Source organism: Theobroma cacao, chromosome 1, assembly GCF_053813885.1.
Source record: "Theobroma cacao isolate CCN51 chromosome 1, ASM5381388v1, whole genome shotgun sequence".
Taxonomy (NCBI): Eukaryota; Viridiplantae; Streptophyta; class Magnoliopsida; order Malvales; family Malvaceae; genus Theobroma; species Theobroma cacao.
The window spans coordinates 1,788,265-1,808,943 of NC_142639.1; the positions used below are offsets into that span (position 1 = coordinate 1,788,265).

The 20,679-nt window shown below is 36.1% G+C and overlaps 4 protein-coding genes across 4 annotated transcripts; 3 read left to right on the plus strand and 1 right to left on the minus strand.

The window, feature by feature from the left end:
• The first annotated feature begins 1,701 nt into the window (after positions 1–1,701).
• LOC18610969 (Protein phosphatase 2C family protein) lies at positions 1,702–5,692 on the plus strand. Its single transcript, XM_007046934.3, has 5 exons — positions 1,702–2,081; positions 2,420–3,150; positions 3,342–3,666; positions 4,617–4,766; positions 5,264–5,692. Exons 2-5 carry the CDS (start codon positions 2,564–2,566, stop codon positions 5,558–5,560), a joined length of 1,359 nt encoding a protein of 452 aa, XP_007046996.3. The 5' UTR covers positions 1,702–2,081; positions 2,420–2,563; the 3' UTR covers positions 5,561–5,692.
• A 262-nt stretch (positions 5,693–5,954) lies between these two features.
• On the minus strand, positions 5,955–8,637 carry LOC18610970 (vicilin-like seed storage protein At4g36700; the record flags this gene model as incomplete). Its single annotated transcript, XM_088808953.1, is given in 7 exon segments — positions 5,955–7,072; positions 7,164–7,202; positions 7,204–7,467; positions 7,649–7,729; positions 7,862–8,037; positions 8,142–8,351; positions 8,532–8,637. Coding segments are annotated over 7 exon segments (1,779 nt in total), but the record flags the coding sequence as incomplete, so codon positions are not given.
• A 5,467-nt stretch (positions 8,638–14,104) lies between these two features.
• HAM4 (GRAS family transcription factor) lies at positions 14,105–16,324 on the plus strand. The gene is made up of 2 exons (XM_018114355.2): positions 14,105–14,796; positions 14,920–16,324. The coding sequence occupies exons 1-2, from the start codon at positions 14,316–14,318 to the stop codon at positions 15,990–15,992; spliced, it is 1,554 nt and encodes a 517-aa protein (XP_017969844.2). The 5' UTR covers positions 14,105–14,315; the 3' UTR covers positions 15,993–16,324.
• A 1,052-nt stretch (positions 16,325–17,376) lies between these two features.
• Positions 17,377–20,648, plus strand: HVA22K (HVA22-like protein K). Its single transcript, XM_018129743.2, has 8 exons — positions 17,377–17,669; positions 18,309–18,367; positions 18,516–18,613; positions 19,216–19,267; positions 19,384–19,447; positions 19,941–20,036; positions 20,170–20,242; positions 20,334–20,648. Exons 1-8 carry the CDS (start codon positions 17,637–17,639, stop codon positions 20,441–20,443), a joined length of 585 nt encoding a protein of 194 aa, XP_017985232.2. The 5' UTR covers positions 17,377–17,636; the 3' UTR covers positions 20,444–20,648.
• The last annotated feature ends 31 nt before the right edge of the window (positions 20,649–20,679 follow it).

Below are 20,679 nucleotides of genomic sequence, written 5' to 3' on the forward strand. Positions count from 1 at the left end.
ACTTTATCTGTTTTGTCATGGTATTGGAGAGGCCCAGTTCAGGTTAACTAGGGCAAAAGCGGCCGAAGAGGGTTTCAAATTTCAACGCCTCTCAGTGAAAATTGCATCCTGTCAAAATGGCTTGATCAATTGAGTCAACTCATTTTTCATTAAATATGAAGTGGATTTGATCATGAAAATTTAAATTTATATTTAAATCGAGTTTAGATGGATCAACCCACCAAATTAATGGATTGGGGTGAGCTAGGGCGGGTCAACTTTATGAGTAAAAAAATTAATAATTTTATGTATTTAATTATATAAAAATAATAATTTAATTATCAATAATATTACTTATTTTATATATTTTAATATGTTTAATTTTTACTTATTAAATTAATAATTTTAATTTATGAATTAAATCATAAAATAATTTTTTTAATAAAAAATTTATTAATTAAAATTATAAAAATAATTTTTTTTTTAAAAAAATAAGTTGGCCCAACTCAGTTCATGAGCTAGTAAGAGGTGGGCTGGATGGGAGATTTTACAGCACATATAAAAAAATAAGCTGACCCGGACCGTCTTATATTTTTTCAATCGACAAGAGCTAGGGCCGAGTTGGGCCGGGCTGACCCATATTGACAGGTGAACTTGACCCCTTAGATTATATTTGGGCCATCAGGTAGGAAAGGGACAATTTCAGGATGGAATCATTTTGTACTTTTGTAGGATAATCGTCGCACAGCCAAATGGCCCATATCCCCTCCCATCATGGTCATATGCCACTAAAAAAAATTGATCCTTTGTCTTGGGAAGAAAACCAGGGAGAGATAAGAATTACCTTTTTCTAAGTCTTTTTTGGTGGCTTTAGTAAGCCAGTCTGAGAAAACAATTTTTTTTTATTGAATTGAAAATGAAAGTTTAGTTGTTTTTTTTATTTCAATTTGAATAAAAAAATGCTCCAAAAAAATATCTTTTTTTTTTTACTTACCTATACTTTATCCAAATACTTAACCAACCCTATGAATAAATAATTAATAAACTCCACATGTATTTCTCATTATTTTAATTTTTTTCATAAGAACAGAAGTTATTCATACCAAAAAAAAAATCCATTGAGAAAAATAAAACTAAGAGATGTCATATAAAAAAAAGTTAAAAATCGCAAAAAATAATTTAAATAAAGTTTATCCATAAAAATTTAATTCTGTAATTGAATCTATGTTGCTTTCCTAGTTAACCTATAAACACAATGTAACTTATTTTGATTAAAAGTTAAAAAGACAAACACAAAAACGTCTTTATCAAAGACTTGTCCGATTTCCATTAAAATAAAACTTGAACATTGTAGAGGAGCATCTTATCCACACACTGCACCAAGATTTTCACCTGCCAAACAATGAACTTCTCGAACTTTGTAACATCGGCTCCACCACCACCGTGCACTTACCACCAAAACTGCAAAAAATGGACGGACCTCCTCGCTCGTCAACTCGCCGCATCATCGACCGTACGTTTGTGCTCCAACCCCAACTGTCCTTTAAATTAATTATTCAGGCCACCAACCTACCACTGACCGCCACCTCATATTTTCTCACTCTTGTGGGGCCCATGCTTCGAAACCAAGCAATTAGGTGATTTTTAATCTTTTTTTTTTAAAAAAAAAAGGGTAGTGAGAAGGCCCTTCGATGTTGTCACCCGCTTGCAGATTTGAATTGAACGTATCGAATTCCCAAAACGCCCTACAATTGACGCCGAAATGGCCGTTCCCTCGATAACTTCAGGGTTTATTTCAGTCCATTAATCTAAGCCAACGTAGAGTTTGCTGTCCAAAATATGTCACGTGCAATCCTTCCCTTGTAATAAGTGAAGCTTACGCGCGAGCTGCACATCCACAGAGAGAGAGAGAGGCAGAGAAGAAGCTCCGGAGATCGTAAGAATCGGATCCGGGGTATCTTCGGAGCTTCAATCCAGGGAGAGTCGAAGCTTTCGGGTCTTTCTCTTTCTTTCTCATAGGATTTTCAAATCAATAATAGCTTTAGCTAAGGTTCAGGTATCGAATAATGTTAGATTAACCGCCACAAGCCACTTGAAAACAGGTTCATTTTCACATTTTTCTTTTATTTTTTTTCCTTTTTGCATTTGGTTTCCTTTTTAATTCGATTTGTCTTGTTAGGTAGTTGTGGAATGTTTCAGTTTTTGTGAATTATCTTTCTCAGTATTGTGAGTCTTCAGATTTAGCTACGTTTTGTCTTCATTAAGAAAAGGTGCAAACTTTTAATGATTTATTGAGCTATGTTATCATTTTAGGTGATTTGAACATTTTTTGTTCTTTCTTATTTTGTTCTTGAATTTTGTTCGCGTTTTATTCATCTTAGTTACACGCCTGAATAGATAATTTTAAACTATATACCTCTCTTTGGTGTGCTATTTTCAGGTGTTGAAAGAAATATGCTTCATTGGAGAAGAACTAGATTTAATTGCTGATAGGTGTAAATGTGTAACCTTTTATGTGCCATTCAAGGTTCAACATTCTCTCAGAGAGTGATTGAACTAAGGGAACATGATTTAAGGGGTTAAGATGCCACCTGTTGTGCTTTCTAAGCTAAACCCAGCAATATATACTGGTTTTCGAAGGGCAATTTCAGGAAGACGAGTTCGGTTGTGCAATCCAACCAGTTCACTACTTAGACAGCGCAAATTGTTGTCTGCCAATTCAGGGTTGACTCAGTTTTTGCCTTATTCAATTAATTTGATATCTGATAATAGGTTTGTGCTGAACCAGCTTTGTACTAGTGCAAAAACCATGGCTGTGTCTGGTTCCAAGGCTGTTTTTGGAGATGTTTATGTGGATGAGTTAGTAGCAAGTTGTGGGAATGGCTTGGACTTCTTAAAACCTACTGGGGTTTATTTTCCTGATGGAAGTCGTACCAGTTGCCAGAAAGTTAGCATGACTTTGAGAAAGCGAGAACAAACCAACAATCGTTTTGTATATGGATACTATGTTTGTGATGCAATGCAGAGAAATACCAAATATAACCCGCCTTTTGGTCCAAAGATCAAAAGTATTCACACCTCATCTTTGTTGTGTTCATGTGCTGGGGCTGCTCATGATGTTTCATTTGATGGTGGTTCTAAGGATGAACAGATTGCAAGTTTGCCTGAACAGTATGTCCTCTCTTATCTTCTATATATTTTCATATGTTGCCTTTTGTCCATTTTTGCATTTTTTTTTTAAACATGATCTTAAAAGAATGGCCTACAATATGATTTAAACTTTTCTACTTTCAGGCATTTTTAAGACAACATCTTTGCTTGTCCTCAATTTCCATAATTTGCTTCTTTGATGTTGATTTCAGAGCTATTCCTGGTGAGAAAACCTTGACATTAGTTTCAGGGTCATGTTATCTGCCGCATCCTGCTAAGGAAGAAACAGGGGGAGAGGATGCTCACTTCATTTGTGCCAATGAACAAGCCATAGGTGTAGCTGATGGCGTAGGTGGCTGGGCAGAAGTTGGCATTGACGCTGGAGAATTTGCCCGTGAACTTATGTCTAATTCAGTGACAGTAATTCAGGATGAACCCAAGGGTTCCATTGACCCAGCCAGAGTTTTAGAGAGGGCCCATTCAAGCACAAAATCACAAGGATCCTCAACAGCCTGCATCATTGCCCTTACAAAGGAGGTTTGTTTTCACTTTCAAAGGCTAGGCTTGCACTTACTTATGTTAACAAGCATGGGATGAGATGATCTTTAGATGAATTTTCTTTGACATATGTTGATGAGGGCTAGGTCTGCTAGGATGTGAGTTTTCAAGGAAACAGAAAGTTTTCTCTAAATTCTACTTCATTATTAACTTTAAATTGATTTTTATAACTGGAAAGGTTTGGTGAACTCCACCTGATGTGCTCCACAGATTTTGGCTGGATGAAGTAAGCTTCTTACTGTTGTTGATCTCGAGGATGGTTACAGCAGTTTAGTGTGACCAAAAACAGTAAATTTGGTTTATTTTGTATGTGAACCATTTGAAGTTTGTATCTGTGTATTTTCACCCACAAAATCCCTGCCCACCTCCAAAACAAAGAGAAAGAAAGAAATGAAATTCCTTTTGTTGGGATATCATATAATTTATTTTCTTCACAAAAAATGATTAAGTCTTGGCATGGTTGTATGATGCAGAGTTTCTCCGTTTCTGAAAATTGAAGTCCTTGCTACGTTATTGATTTTCTGTGAACTTAGCATGAAGACTTTTTGACTGCGAGAACATATTGAAATCTTTCTTCTTCTTTTGGCTAGAATGGGTCTATAGTGTTTAGGGTACTGTATTTTTGCTGCATACACCTATGCTTGGAGCTCAGCCAATGTTCTTGAGTCTCAGTTTATGATTTCTTTTCTTGTTTACATTCATCTGTTTCCATATCTCCATCTGTGTCTTAGGGCATCAACTGCTATCATTTGGTTCCATGTCTTTATACTTAAATAGACCTTATTTTTAGTGGTTCTAAAAAAATTATCTATGGTTTGATTTTAATTGCACGTTGGATAGCTTGGTTGCCTGTGTCTAAATAGGCCAATATGATTTTAGCAAGCAGAGCATGTGCCTTGTGGTTTCATCTACTTTATTTCTCTCGACAGGGAATACATGCTATAAATCTGGGGGACAGTGGTTTCATAGTGGTTAGGGATGGTTGCACTGTCTTCCATTCCCCAGTGCAGCAACATGGTTTCAATTTTACATATCAATTGGAGAGTGGTAATGATGGTGATCTGCCGAGTTCTGGTCAGGTTAGTTGATGACTTGTTACTCCACCATGATACAAGGGATTGATCATAGTGTTTCTTTTTTCTTTCTTTTTTGACCATAAAACAATATATTTGAATTGCATAGAAAATCCTGACTTTGTTCCTGCTCTTTTTAGCATCTTGTATTGTTAAAGGTTAATTTTGTATTTAAATAAAACTAAAATTGTTTAAACTTGATCATTGGCCCCATTTGGCTGCATTTCTTAAATGGCCTGCTGCTCAGAGTTGCAGTAGAAAATATGTTCATATCCGCTCTCTTGTGATTTAGTTTTTGAATTTCTTGTGAGCCAGATGTTTTCTATTTTCTTTTCTTTATCTAGTTCATGTTTGATGAGATGACGAAATGGGATTTTCTCTTCCAAAGAAGATTTGAAAGACTTCAGTAGGACCTTAAATCAAATTATAGCACTTAAAATGATTTCTACTAGTCACAACTCAATGCCCCTGACCTAGCTATCATTTTGGAATAATATGCCCAGGTTTTCAGAATTCCTGTTCTACCAGGTGATGTCATTGTCGCTGGAACAGATGGGTTATTTGATAACTTGTACAATAATGAGGTTACTGCTGCTGTTGTTCATGCTTTAAGATCTGGCTTCAGTCCCGAAGTAACTGCTAAGCAGATAGCAGCTTTGGCTCGTGAACGAGCAGTGGATAAGCACCAGCAGACACCATTTGCCAAAGCTGCTCTAGATGCTGGGTTTCGCTATTATGGTGGGAAGCTTGATGACATCACTGTTGTTGTGTCTTATGTTACTAGCTCTACCCATGTGTGAGTCTTCTCCAAGTTAGTGATCCTATTGACATTGTATACGTTGAAAGAGTAGTTTTTATGGTGGCTTGTAGGGTTGGTAAGCTCATTACTTTCAGTTTTTGGCAATGAAACCTAGTGAAAGAAGTTGAATTCATATTAGTTCTACAATTTCCTTTTGGTTTACAAATTTTGATCCTTGCTGTTGTCAAATAAGTAATTCACTGTTGATTCCCTACTTTGACAACTTTGATAGATTTTTTTTTTGCTCATCAGGAGGAAAAGAAAACCCATGAGATCATTTTTCTGAGAGCAGGAGCCGCCGAAAACAGATTATATAGCATGACAAATAGTCCTAATGATTGCAGGAAAGTTTAAATAAAGCAAGAAATTCATAATTTGGTAAAAAGTTTCTCTAGTTGGACTGAGGATCTGAGAAGGGCCGAAAGAGCTGTCTCAATACAGTCAATGGGGGAAAAAAGAAAGAGCTTATTTAAGATCAGCACCCAGAAAACAGAGATCACAAACTTAAACATGGAACCTAAATGCCTAAACATAAGATAGCATAGTAGGAGAGCCTTTTATTCACTACTCGTGCAAAACCAAGGACTAAAAAATCCAACAAGGGATGGGATTAAATCTTCCACACTTTCTTCAGAACTGTTCGTTCACCCGCATCGTCACCTTCTCCTGGTTCTCTTCCTGGCTTCTCCCTCTCCCTCCTGGCCTCCTCTTCTTCTTGTTCTGCTCTCCTTTGTCTTTCTTTTTCCTGTCTCCTGGCCTCCTCTTGCTCCCTAGCTGCAGCTTCTTCTCGCTTACTCCTTTCCTCGTGCCGCTCCTTTTCTCCTTTCCTCCTCTTAGGTTCTACTTGCTCTTTTTCTTCCTTTCTTCGTCTTTCTTCCTCCTGCTTCTTTTCGCCTTCCTGTTTTCCCTTCTCTTCTTCTTCTTGCCTGGCCCTTCTTTGCCTTTCTTCTTCCTGTCTTCGGGCTTCTCTTTGCTCTTTCCTTGCATCTTCTTCTCTTCTCTTCTTGGCTTCTTCTTCTTCTCTCTTTCTGGCTTCTTCTTCCTCCTCTTTCTTCCTGGCTTCTTCCTCTTGCTCTCTTTCCCTTTCAATTTCCTTGTCCATTTTTCTTTCCTCTTCCTCAGCACAAGAAGTACACTCTAATATGACTGATCCTTTCTGTGGGGTTAAAAGCTGATGAATTGTTGTGTTTGTGACATTGAGTGACATAGCCAAGATCTGTCTATCCAGGACCTGCAGGACAGAGCTCTTCCCTGCTAGAAATTGAGGATAGTTTCTCATTGTTGATGTGCGGAACCCCATGAAAACAAATGAATCATTGTTGAAAGACATTTGAGCCATGGGATGGAACCTTCGTATAGCCAACACATCTCCTTCCTTGACTCTAATCCTCATGCTTTTGCACTCAGATTCACTGGCATTGCCAGGGCAAACCACCCGAACCATCCCTTGACCTTGCAACACTATTGCTATCTCAGAAGCTCTTGGATTCCAGTGTGGTCCCATCATCGAACCCTTCAGAAAAATTACAAGGAGAATCTTCTTAATACGTGCAACAACATTTTCACTTTTAGCAAATTCCACAAGGACAGCTGAGTTAACCTACCTTCGTCAAGTTCACCATGAAAACTCCAACGTTGGAATCTCTTTAACAAACGCAGGTCATGTCTGTCCACTGTAAGGCTCCAGCCATTACAATTCTTGAAATCTGGATCTGCTTCAAGAACATTATATGCTTTTGTTCTCTTCTTCTTGCCATTGATAGAATCGAAGCCATCCCTGTTTCTCCCTAGAAAGGCTTTCAAGAGTCGAGCTTGCCATTCGCAGTTCTCCTTTTTCTTTTGCACTGCATGAATTATTCCTGGTGGTTTAGTTGCTTTCATCACTTCTTCTATCACATCCTCGGGTACCTTGAGACAGAAGTTCGCATTTATATAGGAAAATTAACACAAAGCAGAATCATTATTCATGTCAAAACCCAAATTTATTTGCATGTATATGATTGGGGTACCACGTTCATTGAATTGGGTCGAATGACCAAAAATCTTAAATGAGAAAGCCCCTAACCAACTTTTAAAGTTAAAATCTTACCTTAAAAGCTGCTTGGAGGACTTTCGAATCAAAGCCAAGGACCAAATCAGTAATGCTTGAGTATGCCCCGACCCATGGCTCCTGCATTTGTTAAATTAAACAGTCCGAAGTTCAGACATAAAAGTCACTATGATTTTAGTCTAGTTACTAGAATTAAAACAAGAAGAAAGGGAAACAAATGGAGAACAAAAAAAGTAGCTAAGAATGTCATACATATATGTCATCTTCTGCATTAGAGAAGATTGCATGAATTCTAAACTTCTCTCGTTCAGGCTTTAAGCTGCTCTGTACATAGAAAACTGATCCTGGATGCAGCCTATATATATCTCCTTTCCTGAGGTTCACGTTCCTTATCTCATTATCATCAGTCCAACTCAATGTTCCACTCCCTAAACCAAAATTTCATTGAAGGAAAAAGATTACGGAAAACCATGAGAAATTCCATGCAACTTTCATTAAATACCATCCTGAATTACTATTAAGTTCAGGGTACCTGTGTGAACGTAAAAAACCATATCTGCATGCAGCAGCACTGGAAGAAAAAGGGAGCTTGGCTCCAGGGTGATGAATTGAAGATGGTATGGACCTCTTGTTCCATCAGTGAATTTAACGGCTGAGATTTCACCATATTCTGTCTCAATTAAGGGCGTCCTCTCATGTTTCTGCACCCAATGCCCCACAGCGGAAGCATTTCTATGCGAAGCTTCAGCAATGACCAGAAACAGACTAAGAACGCATAAAACTGTGAGAAATGAAAATGGGAAAATCAAGGTTCCCTTCAGCATTGTATCAAGAGAAAGAGATGAGAATCTGAGTAGTGAACACTCTCTAAATCTTGACCATACAGAAGAATGGTGGTGATGAGATTAGAAAGTTACATTACGTGGAGTTCCGTTTGGACACGTGCATGCCCATGCAACAGCTGGCACGTGCTTAGAAGAATTCTTCCAGCTATCTTTCAAAGTGGTTTGGATCCAATCCAACCGAGAGAGAGTGCATGCAGGTGATTAAGTTGAACCTGAGCGGCTTCATCGTCTTAATTTCCGCAAAGATCACGTGGTTTCAGCAGGAAAGGGTATGCCGCTATGGACTGTCGACTGGCTCTGGGATGATTGTCGGCCTGGCCTCTGCCTTGCAGCAAAGAACCAAAGCTTATATGATACCCGCGAAGGATGCCGAAGGAGTAAGGATTGCTGAAGCCAGGCCTGGCCCTTTGCTACATTGCAGATATATACTACTACTACATTTGATGTTGGCTCGGATTTTACTTTTTGCACAAAGGGAAGGGCAAAAAGCCCAGAAAAAAGTAGCCCCCAAAACTGCAAACTGGGCACCTATTTGAGTTTATCGGAGATCTAGGATTATGTTTCATTTTAGTGGGCTTGGGTGTCTTGTATTCTTGTTCATTTACAAACTCTTCAATTCTCCCCCCTTAGGCCATGATAATCCAAGTTACCAACTAGTGCATGCCTATGATGCTTAAAAATTCTGCATCAAGTTGGACTCCAAGAGTTGGTCTTTTCCCATCAATTCAAGTTGGGCAGAAAAATATGCTCAAACACCTTTAAGGCTTTGACCATACACCACATACCATCTGATATCTTAATCTGTCAGCAAACCCCTAATGGTCCACCATATGGCACAAAGACTGGGATCCCACCTGTAAAAATGTGGAGGAATCACAATTAAGAGAAAGAAAGAAATGCTATAGTTAATATGAGAGAGAGAGAGAAAAAAACTGAGAAAAACTAATTGAATCAAAGGGTATTTTTCCCAAAGCAAAATCAACATATCCTAAGGATCCTCCATATTGCAAAAAGGAGGTGTAAGGTTACTTGTTGAATAGAAGATAGAAGATCCTCCCCCAAGATCATCTTCCACTGCTGCTGCCCACAAACACCCCCCCTCTCCCCCCTTTGCCTTTTCTTTTTAGGGGGTAATGGAGACCATCTTTATGTGAATGATATAAATCAGAATCTCAAATATTTTGTTTTTTTCCGCCTTTTGTGAACCACAAGCCTTCCCCCCTTTCCTTTCCCAACACCGCGTGTGCTCCGTGTGATTTCATTTTTGAACCTTAATACCTAAGTATTCTGACTCACAAAAATTATTCCCAACAAAATACTACTGGTATTCTTGCAAGTTGCAATGCAAATCATGTGTATGTGAGGAAAATGTTTTCTTTTTGGGAAGATGAGGCTTTGATCAGCTTGACAGATGTTGAACAATTATTGGTTCTTCGAGAATTCAGATGCTAATTGAATCATTGGGTTTTTTTATTTTTTGCATTAGGAATATTCTTTATATTTTTACTGATGTCAATTTAATTGATTGTTTATATTACCATGGTGTAAAGATAATAGAAGATGGAGCTGGACTTCCTGATGTGAAAACAATCCTTTGCCTTGATTTTTTCTGCAAATTTCATAGTCAAAGTATCCATGGTTAAGTACAGAAAAGCTCTCACTCTTTAAAGCAATCATAATTTAGTGTTTTTTTTTTCTCTATACACAGCATATGGCCGGTATGCTAGAATTTTCTATTACCAACAACAATTCTCAAACTTTGAGAAGGTGCTTTCTAGTTTATAATCTTCTTTTACCATATGGGACCTTCTTAGAGGCTTTTCTAGACACTTTTCTTTTTAAAGTTAATTATGTTTAACTTTTAGTTTTTCCCATTTAATCATGTTGCTTCTTCTCAAATGAAACACCAAATTAATTAACCAAAAATTAATTTGTAATATAGGTAGGGAAAAGTATAATTTTTTCAAATAATAAAGAATCTTTAACATTTGCAATCAATTGTAAGCAGATTTTCAAAAAAAAGAAGACTTTTATATATCATGTTAAAAAAAGGAAACATTTAAATCAATTGATAATAAATTAAAATTTTTGAAGCTATTATATAAAAAGGTAAATTCTACATGCACCTCTTGTTAATTCAACTTTGTTCATGTGATATCTTGTAATTTTTTTTTCAATTAACACCCTGTAGATAACTTTTGTTCTCACATAACTTAGGTTATATGCCAAATAAAATTATTAAGATATTTTTAATTTAAAGTTAGTCTATTTGTTCGTACTTAAATATATTTTTATAATCGTATTTGGTAAAATTAATAGCTTAACTCTTTATTGGAGTAGAAATTATACATATGGTGCTAATTGATAAAAAAACCTACTAAGTGCTGATAAGGGAAAAATTAAACTACAAGATATTATGTAAGAAAAATTAAAATCACAAAGAGTGTAAACATAATTTATTGCTTTGGTGGATAGGAATTTTGTTTAATCATGTAAATTCTAATTTCTTTTAAATTGAGAGAAGGGAATTCGAACCTTACTATTTAGATAGAAGATCATGTATCAATTAATGAATTAAATATTTAAGTGCCATGTAAATCTTAATTATATCTTTTATATATTCATAAAAAAAAAACTAGATCCTTTGATAATTGATTCAACATTATATAGATTAAGCATCGGATCCCTCCTAAGCATTCACACCTATAGAACCATCTAAATCCAATACTATTGATAAAAAAAAAAAAAAAAAAGAAAGGAAAAGGCCTTAAAGTTTAAATTATTAGAAAAAAAAACCCCAAATGACCCACATAAGCTTGATTGCGAAATAAGTGCTAACATCATAAAAAAGATATGTTGCCACTAATTTGTAGAATTAAAAACATTTCATGTTCTTTGCAAGTAATTAAAGTTTAACAAATAAAAATTAAAAATAAAGTTTGTTAAGACATCTTTTTGGGAGGTGGGCAATAAAACTTTTACCTTAAAGTGCAATTACAAAAACAAAAACAAAAGAAAAGAGGGGGTGGCATGGGATATATTTTCTTTCTTTCTGGTACGTAAATGGACGGATAGAGATTTATCAGTCAGAGGAAACGCACTGTCATCAATCGGGAACATATTCCCCTCCATCTTTCCTCTTCTTTCCTTTCTTTCTTTCTCGCCGCCAAAAAGCCGGGGCTGTCCTACGTGGGCGTGGTTACTACGCGCTCTTTCATCAACAGTACCGTTGGGAACTAGTAGTCATAAGGGTTGTTTCTTTTGGACCTTGGAACAGAACATCCATGCATGACCGACAAAAAGCCGTCTGGTGGGAACCTGTTGTGGGACACCACCCCCACCTCCCACTGGCCACTCCTGTCACAGTTCCATGTCGCTTTGTGGGTCCTACCGTGAGAGGGAACGGTGGGGTTCACTTGGCTTGTCAACATGAATTCCATGAACTTTTACGGGGGCTGATGGGGTCGCTGGCCTGCTGCTGCTGCCGCCGCTAAGCTAATGTGAACGTCCATGTCAATTCTTGAGTTATACGTGTTTTTTAAAGGGTTTGTGTTTTGTTATACGTGGATGGTAGGAATTTGGTTTCATTTCTTTTTCATTTTTTTTATCTTTTTCGGGGGTGAATTGCCTCCCTAACTTTTGTAGGATCGGCCAAGGATGTGTTCTTCGATCGTGGTCCTTCCCCGTTTGTTTGGTTCCTGAGAAAATTGTTGAAGCTTCTACTTTTGAATATCTTTAACTTCTGCAGCCCAAAGATTTGGTTGATTGAACGAAGACGCGTTGGTTAAGAAGTCAATGAAGGCTTTTAGTCATATTCATCACAAAGTTGAAAAATATAGTTCACTCCTAAACATAGTTTCATGTTGTAGTTTGTTTGGATCATTACAAAATGAAAAAACTTAAATATTAATTAATATAAAGTTAGGCTATTACTTTTGTAAGTAAATTATAAAAATATATTTAAATATGAATAAATAGATTAATATTAAATTAAAAATATTTTGATAATTTTATTGAACTAACAACTTAAGGTTTTGTGAGAACAAGAATTATTCACGTAATATTAATTGAAAAAATAATATATATAAAAACTATGCTCCTCAATATAATATAAAAGATATATAATTAATCAAATTAGCATATAGCTGGGTTTCATACATCATTAATTATTTTTGTCCAAAGAAGAAGAAAAGTTAATTTTCCCTATTACAAATCAATTAATCTCATTTAGCTATGATACTATTGATATAGGCAATATGAAAAGTTTTCCTTTTATCTTAATATTTTTTGCCATAATAATTCTATCATACCAAATAGTATCAATTTTATATGGTCACAAAAAAAAAATTTACACTATTTTTTTTATAGTTAACAACTCAAATATTCCAATATTCTTTTCAAATTCAAATATGACTACCAATTAGATTTTTTTCTTTTCATTTGGTTAAACAGTTAAAATATCTAAACATTTTTCTTCTTTCTTTTTCGGTTAGAAGAAAGATACAAAGGGGCCAATCAATCATGGAGGGGGATGAGTTTAATAAAGTAGCCTCTCACTACTTTATCATAATGCCCCTTTCCAAGCTGATGTGACTACGGGGAAGGGAGAGAGGGGAGGTGCTGGTGCTTGTCTTTGGCTCGCCATTTGGAACTTTTGTGGGGTCCTGATTGGGAGCGGTAGGGGCAAGGAAAAAAACCATAGAGCTTTAACGCACGCAATTTGACTTACGCGTCGCCTTCCGTATTCGCAAGTCTTTGTTTTTTGATTCATTAACCACATTCTTCGTTTATTAGGCATCAATCTTCCCACGTTAATTTACATTATATTATTTCCCAAAGAAACATAAAAAAGAGCATATTTCTTTTGTTTACCTTTTTTTTTTCCACGAGTTTCTTGAATTTTAAAACCCACTTTGACCAATCTTAGATAATGTTTATAAATAAATAAATAAATAAAAACTCTCATCTCCATTTTATGTTTTGTTTAGTATTTATTTTATAATTTTACGTTATGTGTTTAATCTATATTATTATTATTGATTCTTAAATTTTAACAGTAAGTAACTTTAATAGTAATGTAAAATTATTAAAAAAAATTAAACAGAAGATTTTTGTTTGATATCTATAACTTTGAATTAAATTAAATTTTGTCTTTGGACATGTTAGGGTTCGTACCATTCTTTATGAGGCAAGGGCAGCTGGTTTGGTCGCATGTCTATTTAAACAATAATTAAAAATGTTGAGATCTAGGTTTATGGTATGAGTTCCTTTTCCTATGGATTTTTCATTGATTACATTTATGTAAGTACAATCATGCAAGTCAATTCATAGGATAAAATACAAGAGATAATATAGTCTAGACTCAGTACTAAATTAATCAAAGTCTACAACACTAGTAAAGAGAAATAATTGATACCACCACCTTCTGCTGTCTAAACGTGTTAAATCGATGTTGAGAAGTTCTGTGAATTTAAGAAACAAAATGCGGGGTGATGGGAATCCCATAAAAAGCAAAACAAACTAACAAAGCAAAAGCTTGAGTTTGAAGCCTCAAAGTTGATAAAAAGACAGGTCTGACTTGTGTCGAGCATGTATGTGGATGGTATGGTCATGCCATGTCATCCTCCATCAAACACACCCATAACCCGTAAAGCCCATTGACCTCTCCACCTCCATGCACACACACACTCTCCCACCACGCAAAGATAAAAAGCCAGCAATTATAACCTCTAAAAGCCCCCCCTTCACTCCTCCTCCTCACACTTTCAAACCCTAAAACCCACAAAGCCAAAAAGAAGGAAGAAGAAGACCGAAGAAACCAAAAGCTCCACAAAGAGCGCTTTCTTTTGTGCTCTTAAGCTATGAGAGTCCCCGTTACTTCCCCACAAAACAACCATTCTCCGAGCCCAAAAACTAACAACAACAGCAGCAGCAACAATAACAGTATAGCCCGGAACATCAGTTTCCACGGGCTTAACGGTGTTCAGACCTCATGCTATGAGCCAACTTCCGTTCTTGATCCTCGTCGTAGCCCTAGTCCCGTGCCCGAGAAGCCGGTTACGAATTCTGTCGATGTTTCAAATTGTATCTCGTCGGATCCTCATCATCATCAGGCCCCTTCTCCTGAGTGGGGCGAGTATGTGCTGCGAAACATGGACTGGGATTCCATCATGAAAGACTTGGGATTAGACGACGAATCTGTGCCTCCTATCAAAACTATTAATCCTCAGGTTATTAGTCCCTGCGAGAATCAAATCCAAAGCCTCCCTGAGTTCACATCTTGCGAGTTGACTCATCAGTCGGTCCATTCTGATTTTAACAACCTTTACGATTTTTATTCGGGTCTAAATCAAAACCCATCTCATCAAAGTTTTAATACTGCTACTAACAATTACCTCGATATTTCTAATAGTTCTAATTTTCAAAACACTATTAGCAACTTCAACTTGGGCTTTGATTTTATAGAAGAGCTGATAAGAGCCGCGGATTGTTTCGACACCCACGAACTGCAACTCGCGCACGTGATATTGGCGCGGCTCAATCAGCGGCTACGATCTCCTTCGGGCAAACCGTTACAGAGAGCCGCTTTTTACTTCAACGAAGCTCTCCAGTCTCTGTTCACCGGGTCAACTCGGTCGACTCGGTTATCTTCATGGAGTGAAATCGTGCAAACCATCAAAGCCTACAAGGCCTTCTCCGGAATCAACCCTATTCCCATGTTCAACCACTTTACGACCAATCAAGCTCTCCTCGAAGCCCTGGACGGTTCAGCACCGTTGATTCACATCATCGATTTTGATATCGGACTGGGAGGCCAATACGCTTCTTTAATGAGAGAAATGGCTGAAAGAAATGATCATTCCTGCAAGTTCATTCGAATAACCGCCGTGGTTCCCGAGGAGTATGCCATTGAGACAAGGCTTATCAAAGACAACCTTTTCCAGTTCGCTCAAGACCTTAAATTAAGGTTCCAGATTGAATTTGTTCTCCTTCGAACCTTCGAAATGTTGTCTTTAAAAGCTTTTAAGTTCATCGACGGGGAAAAAACGGCAATCCTTTTATCTCCGTCTATTTTCCGATGTCTCAGTTTAAACGTCGCAGCGTTTCTAAGTGATCTTCGGAGGGTCAATCCAAGCGTCGTCGTCTTTGTAGATAGCGAGGTGTGGATGGAGTCAGGCACGACGTCGTTTCGGAAGAATTTCGTTAACGGCTTGGAGTTTTACGCCATGATGTTCGAGTCGTTGGACGCGGCGGTCGCGGGTGGGGAATGGGTGAGGAAGATAGAGACGTTGTTGTTGCGTCCGAGGATATTGGCGGCGGTGGAGGCGGCGGCCAGGAGGACGACGCCGCCGTGGAGGGAGCTGTTTGTGGGGGCGGGAATGAGGGCGGTGCATTTGAGTCAGTTTGCGGATTTCCAAGCCGAGTGTTTGTTAGGGAAGGTTCAGGTTACGGGATTCCACGTGGGTAAAAGACAGGCTGAGTTGGTGCTTTGCTGGCACGAGAGGGCCTTGGTTACCACGTCAGCTTGGAGGTGTTAAGCCGTAGCCTAGCTGGATTTAGGATTAGGAGGAGGAGGGCGGCTGATTGGGGATGTAATTGTACGTATCCTGATCCAATTTAATTTTTTGCTTTGTTTGGATCTTTCCATGTTTTAGTATCAAGTATAGTATCTTGGTATGATTTGGTGTAGTTATAATGAAAGAGCTGGGGATACCTTTTAGTTTTAGGTGGCCTTGTTTCTTCTTATCCAGTATTCCAGTAATATGTATATCCAGCATAACATATGAGTCCTCAAACAAAACCGTGTACCAAAAACTGATGTATTCCAAGGGGGCAACCCCCCAATAATGAAATCAAATTTTTTAGGTTTGCTTTTTTCTTTGAGGGGACAAGATCTTTGTTTTATCCTAAAGTTGTTCATGTTTTATAGAGAAAAAACTTGATGTATTTGTCTAAAAAGGTTTTGAGCTAAATAATTAGTCCTACTTGAAAATATACCATTTTAAGAATTTCAGTTCATTTGAAAGCTAAGTTTCTTTCAAAATATAATAATAAGATTTCCTCTTCAATAATTAAATCTAAAGTTCAACGTATGTAAATCATGATATATTTCATCCAATTTGACAGTTGATTTGTTTTAATTAATTATGTAAATCGTTTATTTGTTTTTTTTACTTAAGAGATGTATATTGAAAGTTATTTGATTATAATTGTTATTATTATAGATAAATGCAATTTTATAAAAAAACATAATATTAAAAATATTTTTAAATTATTAAAAAAATTTAAATAAATCTTTTTTCTACGTTCAATTAAGTTTCCATACTTGTTTTGAATTAAATTAACTCTAATAATTTATGATTAATTAATTATTATTAATCAAAATATCACTTATAATTTATATACATGTACGTTGATGTGATATATTAACATATCATAATAGATAATAATATTATATGATGATAAGATCATATGATATTTTTACCTTTTATATCAATATAATAATGATAAGTGACATTTTTAATTAAAAATAATTAATTAACTGTTTATTTGATTCAAAATAAAAATATAAAATTTAATTAAATATAATAAAAATAAAAACTTATTTAATTTTTTTTTAAATATTATGTTTTCATTTATATATATGTGTGTGTGTGTCAAAGCACTACTATTTATAAAAGGTAATTATATTCTCTTAATTGTAGAGTAAAAGATTTCATATAGTAATATTGAAAAGTATTAAGTTATGTTATAAACTTAATTATTTTAACATTTTGGCATTTAATTAAAAGCTTAGAAATCCGTATCTAACGTATTTATCCGAATCATAATAATTTAGGTATGATTTGATTTGATTCTTTGACAAGATGAATAACAATAACAGTAATACAAAACAAATACTACGACTCCCACCATTTTTTGTCCCTTCCAAACAATTACACTTTTGTATTTCTTTATTCTACTCAAAGCCCGTGGCGTGGCCCAACCATTAACAATGCGAAGCCCAAACAAAAACTTTCCTTGTTCAAACGACATCGTTTTTACCGCCAGGAAATGAAATTTATTTTTGCCTTGGAAAATTCCAAAACTCCAAAAGTACCAAAAAAAAAAAAACATTTAGCCCTAATTATTAAAATGTAAAAAATACAGGTTAATTTGGATTCTCTCCGCAGAATCCTGCAATGGCTTTTCTCGGATCCAATGTAGCCAGCGAGGTTTGAATCTATCTTCTCTTTTCATCTAATGTTCTTGGTTTCTTGGTTTCTTTTTCTTTTTTGCTTTGGATTTTAATTTGTTTACTGTATTTTGTTTGATCACCCTTTTGGATCTGTTAATCAGTTTATAGTAATGTATTTATTAGCTGAAATTTGGTGTAAGTCGGAATAAATTTGCACCCCGATCATAAGAAAATTATGATCTCAGATTATGAGCTGATTGTTTTTCTGTTCATGTAAAAATCAGCGCCGATATTGCTCATTGTTGGATTAAAGAGTAAAAAGTTAGAGAAATCGTTTCTGATGTTTATACTCTCGGAGTTCATAGAGAAAAATAGAGGAATTTATATTTATTTATCCGTTTATTTTGTTTAGCTGATAATGAGAAAATAGTAATAATATCTTGCTTTTTCTTTTTTTTTTTTAGATTTTCTATGTTTGCTTAAGTTAGGGAATGTAATAAGTTTCATTTCTTTGCGGGGATCATGCTCATCGATTTTGCTAAAGTATTTTGAATTGTTTGTTGCGTATGTTTTTATGGTTTGGTTTAGGTATTGTGTTGAGTTTTGATGCTTGTTACCTTTCTTATGGTTACATGTTTAACTTGCTTCTGAATTGTTTGCATGCCATCTAATGTAGGTTGGGTTACGGTTGCTTCTCTGCCCACTTGGTTCTAACATTGTCACTCGTGCCGCATGGTGCGTTCTAGTTGAATCTAGTTCTTGTCTCTTGGTAGCTTGCTTGACATGTTCTCCTAAATATTTGATATAAAGTTGATTACTCCAGCATTAAGTGGAGTCACCCTTTGTGGATATCAATCTAAACCTATTTTTTGGTGTGTTGCAGCTGTTCTGTGGGGATTGTTTTACCCGTATACTCTACATTTAGGGCAATTGAAAGAAATGATGAAAATGAGCAGCAAAAGTGGCTTACATATTGGGCAGGTCGGCAAATTGTTCTTTAGCTTTTCATTTAAAGTTGCAATCATTGTCATTTTGTTGAATTCTTGAGCTTTGACCATCTTTCCTCTACCTATATCAAATTTTAGGAACATTCACCTTGCATTTTCTGACATAAAATTGCAGTTTGTTGTTTTCTATACTGCTGTTTCTTGCCGGTACAAGTCGAAACCTTCTTTTAATTGTTTTATGCAAACTTGAAGCCCAAGTGTTTCATTGTTAAGATGCTTTAAATTAGTTGGCTAACAATAAATGGTCATGCAGTGGTTTCATTGCCTACCTCCTCATTTTATAGTACACGAGTCAGGACAAAATGACAAACTCATATAATCAATGAACACACACTTTGGAATAAAAATGAAGACAGAAACCGTAAAAGGGGACAATATTAACTAACAGTAAAGATAAAGGTAATCATTAGGATTTTGATGTGTTATAATCCAGGGCTTGCGTATTGCATTTGGCTTTTGTTTTGGTCGTTTTCTTTTTCAACTTTGTGTTATGTTGATATGGTGAGCATTCTGATTTATGTCAATAGCATTTTTATCTTTGAAATCTGGAAGTACATGACCTTCTCATCACTGCAGCTTATGGATCTTTCACCATTGTTGAAGTGTTCTCTGACAAACTTCTTTCCTGGTACCATTTGACCTGAAGTGTTCTGATTCCTAACCATTTATGCATGTGAACTATCTAATATTCCTTTATGCTTACATAACTTGGTATATTACTCAATATTTATTTCATTTTTACAGGTTTCCATATTATTATCACTTCAAGTTTGCATTTCTTGTCTGGCTTCAACTTCCATCTACTGAAGTAAGTTCAAAATCATGATTATTTTCATTCATACTGAAAGCCAGGGTTAAAAAGAGGGTGCTGAGATGTTTATTTGTTTTGAGGTTTTTTTATATCTTCTATGTTGTTCTTCTGCATCCTCTGTTTTAATTGCTTTGTTGCGTTTTCTTACAATCCACTATCTAATTACAAGGATTCCTTCTTTTCACGGTTAGATTTTCACCAAGGTTTTGGTATCTACTCTGTTTTCTTTCAGGATTAGATGAAGCAACATAGAACTTCCAGAGTCACAGACTTCTGACTGTTGGTTTCTTTAGTGCTAATTAGCAAATGGAAAACCAATTTAATCAGGGGATAGGGGAAACAACTTAACAAATTTAAAGTAATACATTTGTTTTTGTCCCACTTATTTCATTTCTAATTGCAATTCTGCTTGTATTATTTTTCTTTGAAACCTATTTCTTTATGATATTTATGTTGGTATATTCACATTATGAAATTGCTTTGCTAACAGGGGGCTAAGCAAATATACAAGAACCGCCTGCGTCCATTCTTGTTGAGGCATCAAGCTAAAGTTGATCAACTTATGGGCTTTGCATGTTCTGAAATGGTATGTAATCCCGTTGACTTTGGTTTTAATTTGACATAGCCCTCGTGTGGATATCTGCACTTGGGTTCCTCTTTATTTCGTCTTCCAATATGTAAACGAGATGTAGACATCAAGGTTTTGTGGACATGTGTAGGCAAGATTCATCAGCACGCATCAGGAAGAGTTCCGATTTGTTAGGATAATGTTCAGGAAGATGACAGGGTCAGGTTAGCACAATACTACATAAACTGCTAGCTTGTTAGCCTTTTTTCCCTATTTTCCGCTATATCATGCTGAAAATTGTTGATACTGAATCAGCAAATGCAAAGGTGAGGGGTGCTGCGGAACCAGATAAACCGAGACGTCTACCTGAAATCAAGGGCCAAACAAGAATGATCTCAAATCCGGAGTCTGATCACAATGAATGATACCTCGCCTTTCTAGGGAGGTAGCTGTATATTATGTTTTTCTACCTATCAGCACCCCAATATACAAGGAGGTAATCTTTTTGTATAACAAATCAGGGCCTTTAATGTGGCCGGAAGAGGTGGAACATGAGATATAGGCAGCCTGCTGCTTCTTATGAGAGTAGGCAGCATTCTTTTACTCAAAATTTCATCTCTGTTTTAAGTCTTTTCTCATGCAAGATTCCCACATTTGTCGT